The sequence below is a fragment of the Hemiscyllium ocellatum genome, chromosome 3 (genome assembly GCF_020745735.1).
Source record: "Hemiscyllium ocellatum isolate sHemOce1 chromosome 3, sHemOce1.pat.X.cur, whole genome shotgun sequence".
Classification (NCBI taxonomy): domain Eukaryota; kingdom Metazoa; phylum Chordata; class Chondrichthyes; order Orectolobiformes; family Hemiscylliidae; genus Hemiscyllium; species Hemiscyllium ocellatum.
The window spans coordinates 131,480,163-131,498,578 of record NC_083403.1 but is presented as its reverse complement, the minus strand read 5'-3'; the positions used below and the strand labels follow the sequence as shown (position 1 = coordinate 131,498,578).

The window sequence follows — 18,416 nt, the reverse complement described above, 5'->3', positions numbered from 1 at the left end:
TTTAGTCCAAAACATTGGAGCATTGTGACTTATTAAAGATTGATAATCACATGGGAAATGTTAGTTGGTTAAAATCCGTTCTAGCCTGGGTAACTATTATTCTGAATCCTGATACCCTCCCCAACTAGACTGCCTGACCTCTGACAGCCCCCTGCTCACCTCGAACTTGCTGACCCAACTACCACATCCCATGCAACCCCCCAGCAACCGGATACCCCACCTCTTTCCGTGACATTGATGGTTCCCTCAACCCAATGCAGCTGCACCCAGCACTAAACCCCCAACCATATTGCTTGATTATAAATCCTCGCCTACCTTATATTCGTGCGTTCTTTCAGAAGCTTTCAAAGTTGCTGCCAGGCATTTAGACCACAAAATACAGCAACCTACTGCACATTAAGCAGATGCAGTTTCCACGCTGATCCACTCTGCCGCTGGTTGCGAGCATTTCTGAATTGTTCCCCTCTGGGGCACAAGTGTTTTTTTTGTCCCATCATGATCCTGATAGGAAAATACAATGTTTTGGAATCCTTGTTGGATCCCAGCTTGCATTTTGCTACATTTTGTGCATCCATGCACATTGTATTTCTGGTGATGATGTAAGCGTTTGACTATTTTTGAGGACACATTCATATTTGTGCTTTTCAGTCCTGTGGCTGGCTCCCTTTCCTCATGGTCATTGACATCATCCTCAGGGCAGGTTCCTCCTCCTCCTTCTAATGCTTCTTTTTGCTAACATCAAGCTTTTCACTATGCTTTGTATACATGTGTCTTACTGCATCTTTGCAACATACTATCTGCTTGGTCCCTGGTACCCAGTTCTAAGATTGTTAAGTAAAATATGTATTTTTCGGGAGAATAAAATTGAGACTACTATTGTGGGTATAGCATATCTTGTTTGAAAACCGTGGTTGTGATTGTAACCTGGGTCAATTTATATTCTGGGCAGTCAGCATACAGGTAGTTTTTTTTTTAGATTAGATTACTTACAGTGTGGAAACAGGCCCTTCGGCCCAACAAGTCCACACCGACCCGCCGAAGCGCAACCCACCCATACCCCTACATATACCCCTTACCTAACACTACGGGCAATTTAGCACGGCCAATTCACCTGACCCGCACATCTTTGTGACTGTGGGAGGAAACCGGAGCACCCGGAGGAAACCCACGCAGACACGGGGAGAACGTGCAAACTCCACACAGTCAGTCGCCTGAGGCGGGAATTGAACCCAGGTGCCTGGCGCTGTGAGGCAGCAGTGCTAACCACTGTGCCACCGTGCCTCCCCACAATTCTTTGATAATGCATTGGCTGTGTTCTTGTGCAATCTCGAGTTGATGAAAAATCGCATTTTAGAAACAGTGCTTTTATGTTGGCGATGTAATCGCATTACAGCCAACACGTTTTAAAAGTACACATTTTAGAAACAGTGTCCCCATATTCGTCAATTGCATTACAGCAAATTTGCATTAACGAAACATGTGTTATTGGAGGTGTAATGGACAGCGAAGAGGGTTACCTCCGATTACAACAGGATCTGGACCAGATGGGCCAATGGGCTGAGAAGTGGCAGATGGAGTTTAATTCAGCTAAATGCAAGGTGCTGCATTTTGGAAAGCAAATCTTAGCAGGACTTATACACTTAACGGTAAGATCCTAGGGAGTGTTGCTGAACAGAGAGATCTTGGAGCGTAGGTTCATAGCTCCTTGAAAGTGGAGTCGCAGGGAGATAGGATAGTGAAGAAGGCGTTTGGTATGCTTTCCTTTATTGATTAGAGCATTGAGTACAGGAGCTGGGAAGTCATGTTGTGGCTGTACAGGGCATTGGTTAGGCCACTGTTGGAATATTGCATGCAATTCTGGTCTCCTTCCTATCGGAAAGATGTTGTGAAACTTGAAAGGGTTCAGAAAAGATTTACAAGGATGTTACCAGGGTTGGACGATTTGAGCTACAAGGAGAGGCTAAACAGGCTAGAGCTGTTTTCCCTGGAGCGTCGGAGGCTGAGGGGTGACCTAATAGAGGTTTACAAAATTATGAGGGTCTTTTCCCTGGGGTCGGGGAGTCCAGAACTAGAGGGCATAGGTTAGGGTGAGAGGGGAAAGATATAAAAGAGACCTAAGGGGCAACTTATTTCATGCAGAGGCTGGCACGTGTATGGAATGAGCTGCCAGAGGATGTGATGGAGGTTGGTACAATTTCAACATTTAAGAGGCATTTGGATGTGTATATGAATAGGAAGGGTTTGGAGGGATGTGGGCCGGGTACTGACAGGTGGGATATCTGGTTGGCATGGACAGGTTGGACCGAAGGGTCTGTTTTCATGCTGTACATCTCTATGACTCTTATGACCTGTAGATTTGATTTTAGCGAGATTCTGAAAATATTTGAGAGATTAAAAAATTAATTAATCTGTTTGCACAGTAAAGGTTGAAGGTTAATTGTTAGCCAAGACTGAAGGAGAGCTCCCCCGCTCCTCTTTAAAGAATGCTGTAGGAATTTTCATGCCCACCTGAACAAACAGTCCACTGTCAAATCCAAAAGATGACACATTTCTTCAACATAACACTAAAATGTCAGTCCAGAATCAGTATGTGTGCTGTTCAGATAATGACTATCAAAATTAGTTCACCGTCATGATTGCACAGAAAGGCAAAATGGCATTCTGTTTGCAGTAGGCTACTTTTGATTAGGAAAGTAAATGAATACTAAAATTCCTTCCACTCGAAGACTGCTGTACTCAATTCCAAAAGAATTTTCAAACCGAATCTCTGAGTGTGTGTATCCTTAACTTGGTCGGCATCTCCCACTCCCCCGTCCTGAAAGACCTGATAGCAGATTCATCTGTGAAATGTCAAACATAATCAACATTCAGCTGTCAAAGAGAAACTGGGTTATGACTCTAACATCGGAGAGAGGCCTCAAAAAAATCACTTCTGTCCCAAAAGGATTCCTCCCAGAAGTAGTCCACTATGCGTCCTCATGCTTTTAGCACTTGCAGCCAATATTCCTTAGCTAGTGCATATATGATAGTAACATACAAATTTTATCAGTTAAAGTTTTGAACTAAAAGGAAAGGGTTATCAGCTCTCAATAAATATTTTAGACCTTTTTGCTCTTTTTGACAAATTTCAATGAAAGTGAATCTCAAATGGTGTATTTCTGTTTGTCAACATTTAATATTTTCCCTATGAAGAACAATAATCAGTGTTTGCTCAGAATGTTGGAACTAGGGGCAGTTGTGGGGTTTTTTGCCCCCCCCCCCCCCCCCCCCGAACATGTTAAACCATTCGATAAGCTCATGGTTGATCTAATTGTGCATTTAACTGCGCCTTTATACCTACCTTCTGAATCCCTTGGCCCACTTGTCAGACAGAATCTATCCACACTTGCATTGAATATGTTTCTCCTTTAAATTCATCTTAATAGCTGGGCCATCATGTATTCCCCATCTGGGGGTGATAATGTTCTTCAAACACTACAGGCCTGCACTGTAGGTACACCCACAGTGCTTTTTCAAAAGGGAGTCCCAGGGCTTTGACCCAGGAATGGGAAGAAACAGTAATATCGTTTCAAATCAGTCAATTGGTCTGTGCACCTGGTTGCTTCTTGAACATGAATGCACAATCAATTTCAAATTGCTTCCCAACAACATATTCTGTGAAGTCTTCCAACTCTGAACGAAATTTTCCTTCCTCCATTCAGCACTTGTTTACCTGGTGACAAAGGTTTTCCACCTTCGGGTGAACATCAAAGTAATAGCCCAGAAATTCATTGCGAGAGCATAGGTTAGAGTTGTTGTTGGGATAATGAAGCAGTCTTGACACAGCTGACTGCATGGAATTGCCTGGGAAATTGAAATTTCCTCGGTGCAATTATCTGGCATCTGAAAGCCTCCAAAAACTACCCAACCCTGAGTTTAGGCCAAAATGTAGGAGGATTGTGACTTACTTAAGCTTGATAATTACACAGGAAATGGTGGTGGATTAAAATCTGCTCAAGTGTCTGGATAATTAATAAACTGGCTCGCCATTGATGCCCTCCCCAACTCGTCGTCCTGATTTCTGAAAGCCCCCTTCTCACTTCAACCTCACTGACCCAACTACGTCCCATCGATTTGCACTGACCACTCAGTCCCTCCATCAACCAAACACCAATTGTACATGGCCTGGAAGTGAGCTTGCAGATAGTGATGTTCCCTTGCATTTACTTTGCTGGCTTTGTCCTTCAAGATGGTAGAAATCGAGGATTTGGAGGGGACATCGACACAACTTTCACTGCTGTCAAATGTAAACAAATCCAAAGATTGACAACAACTGAGAACAAGTTTCTCCTCATCCCCACTTTTACTCTTATTCTGATAGTATCCTGCCAGGCTCAAGATATCCCCATGGAGAAACATCTTCTCAACATCTACCTTCAGTCAAGGCAGTACAAATCTTATGTTTCAATAAGATCACCTCTAATTCCAATAATTATAGGCTCAATTTGCTCAGCCTTTTCTAAAGAAAACCACTTTATGGAAATAAAAGATAATGGACTGTCTCTACTCCAAGTGTATCTTTCCTTAGGTAAGAGATTAAAATTGTACACTGTACTCTGGATGTGATCTTATTAACAACCTTTACAGTTGAAAAAAATCTATTGTTACACTCCATCCTTTTTGTAAAATAGAATAATACTTTGTTTGCCTTTCTAATTATTCCACTGTGTTCTAACTTTTTGTAGGAGTTTCTAGGGGTAATTCAGGAGACATAGCAGAAATTCAATGAAAGAGAAAATAAAGAAACTCGGGAGGATGAGTCAACCCTGGCTGACGAGAGAAATTAGGGACAGCATAAAAACAAAGGAAAAGCATTCAGTATAGTGAAGAATAATGGGAAGCTAGAGGATTGGCAAGTCTTTAAACTCCAGCAGAGGATAATTAAACAAGCAATAACAAGGGGAGAAGATGAAATATGAGAGTAAGCTAGCTAGTAAAATAAAAGAAATTTGCAAGAGTTTTTTTCAAATATATTAAAGATAAGAGAAAGATTGGACCACTAGAAAATGAGGCTGGAGAAGTTGTGATGAGGAACACAAAAGGGCGGAGGACCTGAGTGGGAACTTTACACTGGTCTTCACAATGGAAGACACCAGAATTTCAGTAAGATCAGTGGAATGGCCATCATTAAAGAGAAGGTGCTGGGAAAGCTGAAAGCTCCAACGATGGAAAATCGCTTTGGTAAGATCAACAAGGGCAGGTCTTCCACAGTAGAGCTCTGGGGAGCGTTGTCGAACAGAGACTTAGAGATTCAGGTATATAGTTCTTTGAAAGTTGCATCACAGGTAGACAGAATAGGAAAGGTTTAGAGGTATATGGGCCAAACACCAGCAAATGGGACTAGTTTAGGACATGTATGACATTATGGTCTAGTTCAGGATTCTCTTAAGGTTAACAAGAAGGTTCCGTTGGCAGCTAGGAAAACAAATGCAATGTTAACATTAATTTCAAGTGGGCTAAAATACCAGAGCACGTGCTTTTTTTTAATTCATTAATGGTTTTGAGACATCACTGTCTCGAGCAGCATATATTGCCTATCCCTAATTACCCAGAGGGCAGTTAACAGCCAACCACATTGCTGTGAGTCTGGGTCACATGTAGGTCAGACTGGGTGGGTATGGCTGTTTCCTTCCTCTAAGGACATTAGTGAACCAGAGTTTTTTCCAGCAATTGAAAATTGATTAACAGTCATCATTAAGTTCTTAATTCCAGATTTTTGTTGAATTCAGATTCCATCATCTGCAATGATGGGATTCAAACCTGGGCCCCCCAACATTACCTGGGTCTCTGGATTAATAATCTAGTGTTAGTACCACGAGGTATTATCACATCTAGTGATAATACTAATATGCCTCTCCTAATATTTGGAATATTGTAAGCAGTTTTGGGCCCCATATCTGAGGAATAATGTGCTGCTGTTAGAGGGGATCCAGGGAATGTTTACAAGAATGATCCCAGGGATGAAGAGCTTATCGTGAGGAGCAGTTGAGAACTCTAGGTCTATCTTTGTTGAAGTTTAGAAACATTGAGAGGGGGAGAAGGTGGTGGTGGTGTGTAGGGGGCAGTGGTTCTCATTTGAAATTTACAGAATATTGAGAGGCCTGGATAGAGTAGATATGGAAAACATGTTTCCACTAAAATGAGAGACTGTGATCCCAGGGCACAGCCTCAAAACAAAGGGACCACCCTTCAGAACTGAGATGAGGAGGGATTTCGTTAGCCGGAGAATGGGGAATCTGGGGAATTGATTGCTGGAAAAGGCTGGGGAACCCAAGTCAGAGTGTATTTGAGAAAGGGATCAAAGGTTACAGTGAGAAAGCAGGAGAATGGGTTGAGAAACTTATCAATCACATCAAATGGTGGAGCGGACTTGATGGGCTGAATGGCTGAAATCTGCACCTACATCCTACAGTCTTATTCCAAATTTCTGTTTGTGTTAGTTCATCAATTCTGTCAATGCTAATATGACTCTCAACACCATGAGTTCTTATTTTGTGCATTAACATTTTATCTGACAATTGCCTTTTAGAAATCCAAATCCTCTAAATCTGCTGGTTTCTCGTTATTCAACCTGCTTGTTTCATTCTCATAGAACTCAAACAACTTTGTTAAATCCAATTTCTTTTTATAAAACCATGCTGACTCTGCTTGATTATGATTTTTGTTCTAAACCATCTGCTACTGATTCCTTCGTAATGGATTCCAACACAGACATTAGGAAGTAGACCTGTTTTCTGCCTCCCTCTTTCCTTGAACAAAGATATTACATTCATGATTGTCTAATCCACTGAAACTGTTCCACAATCAAGGAAATTATAGAAGGTTGCAATCAACATATCCACTTCTCTGCAGGCATTTGTTATAAGACCTAAGATGTAGGCCAGGCCTGCTGAACTTTTCCAGCAATTTCTGTTTTTCTTTCTGATCTCCAGCATCCATAGTTCTTTTTGGTTTTCATTTCCAAGAATGCTGATCTAGGCTAACAAAAACGCCAGCAGATTTGCAGAACTGCTCCTTACTATCAGCCACGGTTATTTAGTTGCACTTCAATCATATTAGCAAGGAATTCAGTCGTTGTGCTGCATAAGCAACTTGCTTCTTATCTGTCAATAATCTATGGGTGCATGATATTGTTCAAAATTCATCTGAATTATGTCACCTTTAGTCAGCTATCAAAAACATTTACTGATGTAAATGTAGACTTGAGTTATTTCATCCACGAGCCCGGCTTCCCAGAATGTTGCCTTGCTTGTGGGGGAAGAGCTATAGTACAGTTTGAGATGCGATTGAAAGGCCCGTGTCCTCATCATTGTCATTGTACTGTGTTTATACAAGTAGCTTGAGAGGCATTTTAACTTTAATAACCCAGGCTAAATTGTCTGTGGAATTATTAGGGTGAGAACACAGTGTTAAACACAATAATTTTAAAGCTGCTTCTGTTTTATTGTTGCCCCACTTAGCAAGTTAAAATCATACATCGTATTTGCCTTAATATAAATGCTTAAATCGGTATGGATGAGCATTTTTTTGTGAGTCATGAAACCATCATGCTTTAAGCAAATTCATGGTATATTGATCTGTTTTATATCCGCATCCACAGTACATAACTTCTGTAAACTTTATCTATCTTACGTCTGTCTTGAGATTTTCTGCAACGTGCATTATTCATTGTACAGACCCACTAGCTTTTTATTCTGGATATCATTTATTAGTCTCTCTCACTCTATAATGGAGAATTTCCATTATTTTATTAGCTACCGCATGCTCCATTATTTAAGATTACCTATTACTTGTCACCAGACGATTATATAATTCAGTCTACACATTTTAATTTCAAGTCTTTGGACTTCCTCATTAATTTGACACATCCTGTGTGATTAAGTTGGCGGTCCAAGTATTTCTCCTGGTAATTCTCAATCTGTTTGCAACCTTTCAGGTGTTTGAGCACACATCATCCTGAAATGCCACCACTCTGACATCCAGCTGAAATATGACTGATCCTGCCTGATCCCATTGTCATCTGGGATAGCTTACTTTCTAGTCATGCACTGCTATTTCAGGCATTTCTTCAAGGATCTATCTTCAGCTCCCTCCTACTTGTCACCTAAGCCCTGTCCCTTAACAACAATGTAGAATCATAGAAACCCTACAGTGTGGAAACAGGCCATATGGCCAATCGAGTCTACACCAACCCTCCAAAGAGTGTGCCATCCAGATCCACCCACCTATCCTGCACATCCAGGACACTGTGGGTAATTTAGAATGGCCCAATCCATCTAACCTGCTCATCTTTGGACTGTGGAGGGAAACCCACACAGACATGGGAAGAAAATGCAAAGTCTAGACAGACAGCCACCCAAGGGTGGAATCTAACCTGGGTCCGTGGCGCAGTGAGGCAGCAGTGCTAACCACTGCGCCATCATGCCACCCTATCTGAAAACATGCAAGATACAACATGTGTGCTGATAACCCCCAGCTTTGCCACCACCTTTATTTGAACACATCTATTGTCTATTATTTGCTGCTGCTTCAACATGCAAAGCAAAATGTCCTCCAGCTAAACATTAGGACTTTGGAAGTTGGTCTTCAATCCCACCATAATTCTGAGGCCAAATGATACACTCCTTCTCTCTCTGAGGGTTCTGATGAATGTTCATCAACCTGTGAAGAGAGTTCTTTCTCTCCACAGATGCTGTCTGACCTGCTCAGAGTTTCCAAAAGCTCCCATGTTTGTTTAAGATTTCCAGTATTTTGCTTTTGACTCTCTCTCTTCTCTCTGGTCAGTCTGTGAGGCTGAGTCAATTAATTGTTACATTCTGATTGGCCCAGACATAAGCTGTACCACATAGCCACTGTCCATCATCAAGGGTGAACCTCTGTCATTTTTAAAAAATTCTGTCAAGGAATGTGAATGGTGCTGATAAGGCCAGCTTTTTTTTTTACATCCCTCCCTCAGCTTTCAAGCTACTGATGGTCTCCCCCAGACTTCACAGCAGGTAATTCCACTGCTCTCTTTGTGGGTCTGCTGCCTTCCATAAACTTCAGCTTATCCAATCCTCTTACAACCTCTCTCTCCTAAGTCCTAGAAAGTCTTATTCATGATTCCTTCGACCTATATTCATTTCTGACGTGTCAACTCCTCAGTTTTAAAACCCTCGTCCTTGTTTTCAAAAGGCACATGTCCTTTTCCTGAAATCCTGCCCCCACTCCCTAACATCCTCTACTGCTGCAGATTCAAATGCTTCTTTACTGGTAGCTGTAACTTTATCTGTCTGAGCTCTAAGTTCTGGAATTCCCTCCCTAAGCATCTCTACTTTATTACCTGCTTTCTCTCTTTAAATCTCCTTGGTACCATCCTTCTTGACCACATATTTGGTCTCTAGCCTTAATATCATCTTACATGGCTTAAGCTTTTTTGGATATTTCATGAAAGTTTTGGTCTTCAATTATTCTTTCTTTCTTTGTGGCTGTGATAACGTTCTTAACTCTGAATCAGAAAGTATGAGATTGAGCCACTCCTCAGAACTTTATCATGTATTCTAGACTGACATCAGTGAAATATTACATTTTCAAATGTCTTTCAGTTAAGGCAATAAATTGTGCCCTTTTCTGCCATCTCATGTGGGTATGCAAGATGCTGTTATTGTTATAGGTGGAAGTGAGTTCTTGTAATGTCTTAACTGATATTTATTTCTTGAGCAACATTACCAAATCAGAAAATTTAGTCATTTATATGTGGAACTTGACTGCGTACAAAATGGCTTGTATGTTTAAAAATAAAGACTGCAGATGCTGGAAACTGAAACAAAAACAAAGTGCTAGAGAAACTCAGGAGGTCTGGCATCGTCAGTAGAGAGAAAAGTAGAGTAAATATTTTCAATCCAGTGATGAAGTAACTGACACTCATTTTCATTTTTAATGTAAAGTAACTCCAAATTTTGAGTTAGTTGGTCACAATGTAACCCTATTGACAAAGGACACTGGACTGAAATCGGTTTTTCCTTCTACAGTTGCTGCCAGATCGGCTGAGTTTTTCCAGGATTCCGTGTTTTTGGCTTTTATGTTTGCTTGCAACTGCCATGATCCCTGCACTTTAAAATTGTTTAATTGGTGCTAACGCAGACACCCTGAGGTCATAAAAGCTGGTTTATAAATGCAAGTACTTCTTTCCTTTGTTACCATGAAATAAATCTACAACATTGGAAATCATTCCACAAGCATTCTATGACAATGTAAAATTCCCCAAAGTCAGCAGAGATATATTAAATCAAGAGTTGCTTCAAGCACAATAACATTAAGAAAAAGCAATTTCAGCTTTTCATTGCACTGCCGAATGACATTCCAAACATTAAAATATCAAATGAAATATGTGTTATACAAAAGTGATAGATTTCTAAAATAATGTTAATGTTTGCAGGTAATCCTAGCACTGGCATTTGATTCCCAGTGAAAAAAATATGAATAAAAATGTTGTACTTGTATTGTTGTAATATTATTGTTACTTCTTTTATAATGCATGACTTTGCTTTTTACATTAATCATTCCAAAAGGTTTTATAAGCTATTGTAGTGAACTAAAACTTTTTTAAAACCAAAAAAATTACTAAAGTTTAGCAACCTGAACATTCAGTTACTGAGACTCACTAATTGATAATCTTACTCTAAAGTAATTCCAAATTGATTTAATTAGTCACAATGTAAGCCTGTTGAGTAAAACAACGACTTGCTTATTATCTCTCTGCCACTTCACCCTGTCTCATACCCAACTCAAATTCCATGCTGTCACAATTGCCACATTTGTTTCAAATGCCCTATACCAATGGGTTGAGGAAGCCCATATCAATTATTGCTGTAAGGGTTAAGGTCAGGAAGTTGGGGATAGCAGGGAACAGGCTACAAATTTGACATGGGATGAAGAGAATGTTCAAGAGAGTCAATCTTTGTTTTATCCTACCACCCAGATCCAAAAGTATCCAAGATGGAAATGATTAAATTTTATTCTGGCAAATGCAAGACATCTGATTCAAAACAAACTAACCTTTTTAATACACCACTTGACTGCACTATTTAATTTGGGGGTTCTGTGTAATGGAGTGAATATGCATTGGTTGTTACAAGTCCTTTTTAAAAATTATGTAAGCATTTATTTAAAACTAACTAGTGAACAAAAAAGACCTCTGAATATTCGTGAGTGTTCAAACCTGCTTTAAATCCCTGGTGTATCAGTGCATGTCAGTCTGAAGCTGTTATCTCTTGCACTGATGACAAAAAGATCAAGATAATGTGTATAAGAACATAAGTTCAGTAATCATCTAGGTTTTTATTTCTACTTACCCAGTATAAATTAAAATTACCATGTAATGTATAAACAAAAATAGAAGTCACAATAATTTAACCACTAGCATTAAAGAAGTTGCCGATAACAACTTCACTCAGTTGGTAATATTCCCACCTCTGGATCAGTTTTTCTACTAGAATTTCTGCATAAGTTCAAATGTTGCTATTCAAATAGAAATCTAAGTGTACCCTGCACTGTTGCAAGGATTGTCCTTTTGATTACATGTCTGTCTGTTTCTGTGCTTCAGGTGAACTCTTAAAGACCTAATGGAAACACATTTCAGAACACTATTCAAAACTGTATTTCTCAGTTTTCCCAGCTCTCTTTCCAACCTCATGTCACTAAAATTATTAACTTGTCACCTGTCACCAATCACTGAAAACTCCATCCATACCTTAGAAATAGTCAAACCTGAAAATATTATTCCAAGTAATCTTTTGTAAACTTCTTGTAAACTCTTTGTAACCCTTCAGGCCCTATCCTATCTCATACTAAATCATACTCCTTTATTACTCCTATTCAAAAATTCCCACCCTCCTCTATCTTAACGATTTTGTCCCGAACTATCTCTGTAAACTTTCCTGGCATTATAACTCTTTCCCATCTAGCTAGATCTGTCCATTCTTTCAACAGTGGCTTATTGTGAAATCATCTGTAATTTCTTCCTTAAAACTTTCTTGGTCTGATTTAGAGCTATTCTAAAAGCTTTTGTCTTTTATCAAGCCTTTTTTGTTTTGCTACAAGCCAACCCACCTTCTAACCCCCAAGCCCCCCAAAACCCCCCAAAAACACACACATCTGCACCTTTCATACAGGATTCATTTTGTCGGATTAGTATTGTGAAATTTGCTATAATTATACTCCATTCTAAAGATATTATATCAAAGTGTACTTTAAAGTTAGTGAAATAGAAAGGGCTATGATTTGATAAGTGTTTATATATTTATTCTATGATCTCAGTACATAATGTGTAGGTTGTAATTTAAACCCTTTGGTAACTAATAAAATGTCGATTTTTCAATAGTCTGTCCAGAAATGCATACTCATCATATTTTCTTTCTTTAGATCGATGCTTCCAATTGTGATACAGAGCTGCTTTCCTTGCTGTTGAACAATAAATTAGTGGTGGACTGCGTCTCTACTGTTTTCTACCCTTACCTTCTAAAACATCTTTTGGCCAATCATGAGGAAGGACAGTACACTGTTGAAGAGATAGCAGAACAATTGAATGAAGCAGGCTGCACTGCAGAGGGAGGGTCTTTACTGATGTATCATAGGGCAACACATCCATCATTAAGTACATTTAGTGCTGCATTAAGTGTAACAAAGAGGTGGTTATGAAAGGATTTTGCCTTGATAGCAAAGTTTCAGGTAAAGGACAAAGCATGGACTTTCTGACTTACTCATCTTCAATCAGATACTGCAATGAAGTTTAACATTACTGCGTTTGCTACTTGGAAATGTTTGTGTTTCTAGCAATAGGGCTGTAATATCAATGTGGTTCTGTAAACAATTTAAAACCTATTACTGAAAATTAAAATTTGTAACATTTTTTCAGTTTATAAAGATAGTTTAATAAGGATGATGTAAAAAAGGTTGCACCACAGTAGTTTACTTCGGTGCACTCCTAGAAATTTCACTGTGAAATAGTGTATCAGATTTTTCAAATAAACTTGCAGTTTTAAATTTGGAATTACTTCATGTTTCCTCAATTTTATATCTTCAGGCTAGCAGCCTTCCTTTCATTCAAAGATGTTACTGTGTGTATTTTGTAATGGCATAAAAATTTTCTTATTTGTAACCATTGACATTGCACCTGAGCAGCAAGTTGAGCTTTTCTTTTAGTGTGAACACTGAGCTTGTTACTTTTAATGGTGTTTACATTTATAATTCTTAGACTTGCCTTCATAGATCATCAGGTTTGTGCTTAGCCAGTTCTTCTCAAGCAGCATTAATATGGGAAAATAGTTAACTTGCTTTGACTCCAGCTTTCTAACCCATATTTAAAAATATGGACCCAGAAGAAGGTAAACATTGTAAACATTTATATAATCCATTAACAAACAGTGACAAGAAAATACATGTCATTTCTGTCTCAAAAATCATGCAGGAGGCTGAAAGAACACAGCAAGCCAGGCAGCATTAGGAGATGGAGAAGTCGACATTTTGGGTGGAGCCAGTCCTGAAGAAGGGTTACACCCAAAACATCAACTTCTCCACTTCCTGATGCTGACTGGCCTGCTGTGTTCTTCCAGCTTCCTGCCTGTCTACTTTGGATTCCAGCATCTGCGGTCTTTTTGCCTCAAACATCATGCAGCCATTAATCACCTTGCCTGCCTCGATCTCTTTCAACTGCATCCATAGCCATTACACCTGTATCTGTTTGTAACACTGTTACTACCTCCTCCTTTCACAATGCATAGATAGAAATCTGTTCCCTAAGGAGTAATTATTTGGTTTGTCAGCCGTACATTCTCCAAACAAAAGCAAACCTCCTTTTTGGCTCCTAATTGACCCCAGCATTTTTGTTTAATAACCTTTGAATATCTCATATGTTTATAAATGATCGGTGGGTTCCCTTTGGTATTAGCTGCTCAGCCATTCTTTTGCTGTCTTTTGCACGTCTTACACACTGTGTCTCTGCTGTAGTTCCTCCATTTAGCTTGTTTTTTTTAACAGATTATGAATTTGTCATAAGTTTCCTTTTTCTGTCTCACTTTAACCTAAGTACCTCCAGACATTCAGTGACCTCTAATTTTGCACAGCCTTCCTTTTCTCTCTTCACAATGTATCTACTTGACCATTTGCTGTCTACTATCCAACTAGTGCGAGATTAATTTTTGCCTCCAAAACTAATCATCTGGGCCAGACAATTCTTCATCTCACTGAAGTTATCTGTCTCCAGCTAAGTATTTTTTTATTTTTCATTGTGTCTTGTCCCTTACGTTGACTTTTACAAAGCTGATGATACATTGACAGTTCTCCAAATGCTCTCCAACTGAAACATGTTCTACACAGTTCCCCAGAACCATATCCAGCACTCTTTCCTTCCTCATTGTTCTGGGGTATAAACAAATCAAAGTAATTTAGCAATGTCAGACCCTTATTTTCCTTTTACTCTGCTATCTAATTTATATCAGAATTATTTATGTTTCCCATTATCACTGTTTTTTTAGCATTTGCATATTTCTGTAATCTGCTTGCAAATTTATTTGTCTATCTGCTGCCAATTTCATAGTCACTGGCAGTGGCTCGTGGGCAGGATACCCCCAAAAAAGTCCAAGTCAAATGAAGTAAACACCAAAAGAACTGCGGCTGCTGTAATTCAAATAAAAAGAGATTGCTGGAAAAACTCAGCAGGTCTGGCAGCATCTGTGAAGAGAAATCAGAGTTAACATTTCAAGTCCAGTGACTCTTCTACACTGGACCTGAAACGTTAACTCTAATTTCACTTCACAGATGCTGTCAGACCTACTGAGCTTTTCCAGCATTTTCTGTTTCTGTTAATCGAATTAAAAGCTGGTGTTAAAAAGATCAGATGCAGAATGATGCTGCCACTCTCTGACCTGTGCTAGGAACTGTAAACTATAAAGAAGTCATCAAGTTCATGTTGAGTTCCTTGTTTATTCACTTCAACTAAATGTCAGAGAGTTCTTTCACTGGAACTGCATGCAAATTTAGGATTGATCTGGAGATAACATCTTCAATTAATTGGTCTGGTGAACAAGTAGATTCAGCTATCCCTGTGTCTCAGTCAGTGACATACTTGCCTTAAATCACCAGCTTCCAGATTGAAGTCCCACTCCAGGACTCAGGTACAAACATATACCCAGCCATTTTAGTGCAGGACTGAGGTGTGCTGCACTGTCACAGGTGCCAACTTTCCACTATGGCTTTGAAGCAAAGTCCAGCTTCATTAGTGGATGTAAAAGATCCAATGGCACTATTTCAAAGAAGAACAGAGAAGCTATCCATAGTGTTCGGGTTAGTATTTATTCCTTGGTCAATATCACAAAAATGTATTATCCAGTTATAGAACCACGGGGCTGTACAGCAGGGAAACAGACCCTGTGGTCCAACTCATCCATGCCAACCAGATATCCTAAATTAATCCACTCCCAATTGCCAGTGTTTGGCCCATACTCCTTCCTATTCATATACCCACCCAGCCTCTTAAATGTTGTAATTGTACCAGTCTCCAGCATTTCCTGTTGCAGTTCATTCTATACATGCACCAACCTCTGCGTGACAAAGTTGTCCCTGAGGTGCCCATCTGAGGTAACTACCTTGGCTGTCCACTACACCACCAGTTTTGGTGTCATCTGCAAATTATGCTAACCATACCTCCTATGTTCACATCCAAATCATTTATGTAAATGACAAAAAGTTTGATATCACATTATTCTTTGTGCAAATTTGTATTCAGAATTGGCTGCCATATTCCCTTCATTATAACAGAGACTACACTTTAAAAGTACTTAATTGGCTGTGAAGCACTTTCAGAGGTCTGGTGATCCTGATGGGTGAAGCTACATGGCCAATGACCTACAGAGTGCTATCAAAATTCAATGCTTAAAACCACTTGCCAGCACAATGGATGCACATCAGCTTCATTTCAGGTGATTTCGTAGAGAGGTTGGGATTGATTTGGCATTCTAGTTATTGAATCACAATTTGCTTTTATTAAGAATCTCCCATGTTTGCAACAAATTATTTCTTATGCCTGAGATGGATCTAATTGTTCAGGTAAACAGAGCATAAGGAACCCATTTATTGTAGTTTAGTAGTTCAGGTCTTCATGCCTCAGGTCTCCATAGATTTGTTGCTCAGCACCAGGAACAAATTTCATGTTAAGCAAAATTAACCAAAGGCTCAGATATTCTGTGGACCATCAGGACTGCAGCAGATGGCAATGATGGGAGGAAAGGTAGGTGAAGGATTAGGAAGATATGGTGGGGGTGGGGGGCATGGTGAGGGTTGAGTTGTATCAAATCCTGGGAGCTGGGAGGAACAGCATACCAGAGGGAGAAGTGTCAGGTCTGGGAAGGAGGATCAAGCTAAAGACAGAGGAGAAAGCAGCAGTGGACATTGGGTTCAGGGTGAGGCTACCGAGTCCACGCAAGCTCAACCTGCTGGAAAGAGAGAAGTGTTGGGTCAGGCAGGGTGGTGACGTAGAGTAGGGTAGGGCGTTGTGCAGTCAGGTTGTGGTGGGGTTGGGTGGAGGCTTCTGGTCAGGATGTAGTTGCATGGGTCCAAGGGCTGTAAGGGGGTCAGCAGAGATCTACTTCAGCAGGTGAGAGGTGTAGGGGGAGCCACCAATTTAATAGTTACCCAGGAGTTAGACAATGTCATTAATTCTCTCACCTTTCGTGGGTAACTTAAGTGCGATGAAACCTTGAAATTCTCCTATTTATGAACTTGTTCAAAGGGTTCCAATGCGGGTGAGTTGCTTTATGGAACATTCAATATCTGCTGCCCTGAGGACTCCACATGCACCCAATAAACAGCTTCATTTTGTGCTTCTCCAGTGACTGGCCATCAGAATATCCAGGCCAGTATTTACCTCCCTCCTCAAATTTTTACGCCAGTGCAAATGGTTAGGTGGAGATTGTTACATATTTATAATACTGCACAGGAGGGGCAAAGAACACACACACACACACACACACACACACACACCACGACTTGTTGCATACATCCAGTCATGTAATAACTTCTGTAGTGTTTGTAATCAAATAGTGTTTTTAGGCTCCCTAAATTGCATTGGCCAAATTTTTTGATCCATTGTGGGTCTCTCAATCTTAGTCTATAATTCATAGAAACCCTACCGCGTGGAAACAGGCCATTTGGCCCAACAAGTCCACACCAACCCTCTGAAGAGTAACCCACCCAGACCCATTCCCCTACCTTATAGCTCTACATTTACTTCTGAATAATGCAACTACCCTAGACATCCCTGAACACTATGGGCAATTTAGCCTGAACAATTCACCTAAACTACTGTCGTGGAAATTAAATCGACTTTACTCAAATATTAGCAAGAGCAAAGAAAGGAGCTTTATTTTAAATTCTGCAGAATTGACTCCATTACACTAAGCTAGATACCTCAATGTAAGGAGTCCTGAGCATTGTTCAGATGCTTGCCTTATATTGTTTCTTATCACGTGCTCAAGGGCAAAGACTGGGAGAACTCAAGTTGTTATCCTTTCATCTCCTGGTCTTAGACATAACAGTTCTTCAGCTTTCGCTGAGTACAACTATTGCAAGGTCAAGTTGAATGTTTACAGAATTCAAACAGAGATAAGCGGACTGCAGTCCTTCATCAAAGTATTGTTTACAAAGCTCAGGACAGCATTAAATTTAAGAAAAGCTTTCTTTTCTAAATTTCACAGTAAACGGATAATTAATTTCACAGTAAATGGATAATTTTCCATTACATTTTCCCCCTTTTTGTTATTTTATGACAAGGACAACTACAGCAACAACAAGAAAAATACAGAGCTGTGATAGCTATACAACAGAAAATGTTGAGGAAATACCAGGCCTTTCCTCAGACACCATTGACCTGAAACACAGCTTTGTGGTGGTATTGTCACCTGCTCTGGTGTGCCCTGTACACATCCCATGTTCACACGTCACACTTGTCAAAGCCATGGCAGGGTGGGGTCCATGCAATGCCCCTGCCCTTACGAATAGTCCTTCCAGGGCGCTTGCTAGAAGTGTGAGCTGGGGCAGCCCCATATTCACATGAGGCTTCTAATCACTACTTGAACTTAATTGGTTCTGGTGCTGTCCGATGTCTCCTTAGGCCCAGCGACACACTTGCAATGCCTGGCGTGTATCCACATGGCTCTTTCTGTGATCTTAACTGCTGTCTGTGTTGCAAGGAACACTTGAAATGGTCCAAACCACCTCTTCGCCTTCCAGTTTTTCCTCCTGAAGTCTTTCACCACTATCCAGTCTCCAGGTTCTAGATCATGCAGCTTCCCTTCTGCTGGTTGGGGTAGTGCTGCCTTCACTTGATTCTGTATTGAGATAAA

The 18,416-nt window shown here is 40.1% G+C and overlaps 1 protein-coding gene across 2 annotated transcripts in view; it reads left to right on the top strand.

The window, feature by feature from the left end:
- Positions 1–13,041, top strand: part of nbas (NBAS subunit of NRZ tethering complex) — a 255,796-nt gene extending 242,755 nt beyond the window's left edge. The window contains exon 52 of one of the 2 annotated variants that reach the window (XM_060853540.1): positions 12,442–13,041. In XM_060853540.1, the coding sequence (XP_060709523.1) occupies positions 12,442–12,717 (276 nt within the window). In that variant the 3' untranslated portion in view covers positions 12,718–13,041. The remainder of the gene's footprint in view (positions 1–12,441) is intronic. The other variant, XM_060853548.1, reaches the window with a different exon arrangement.
- The last annotated feature ends 5,375 nt before the right edge of the window (positions 13,042–18,416 follow it).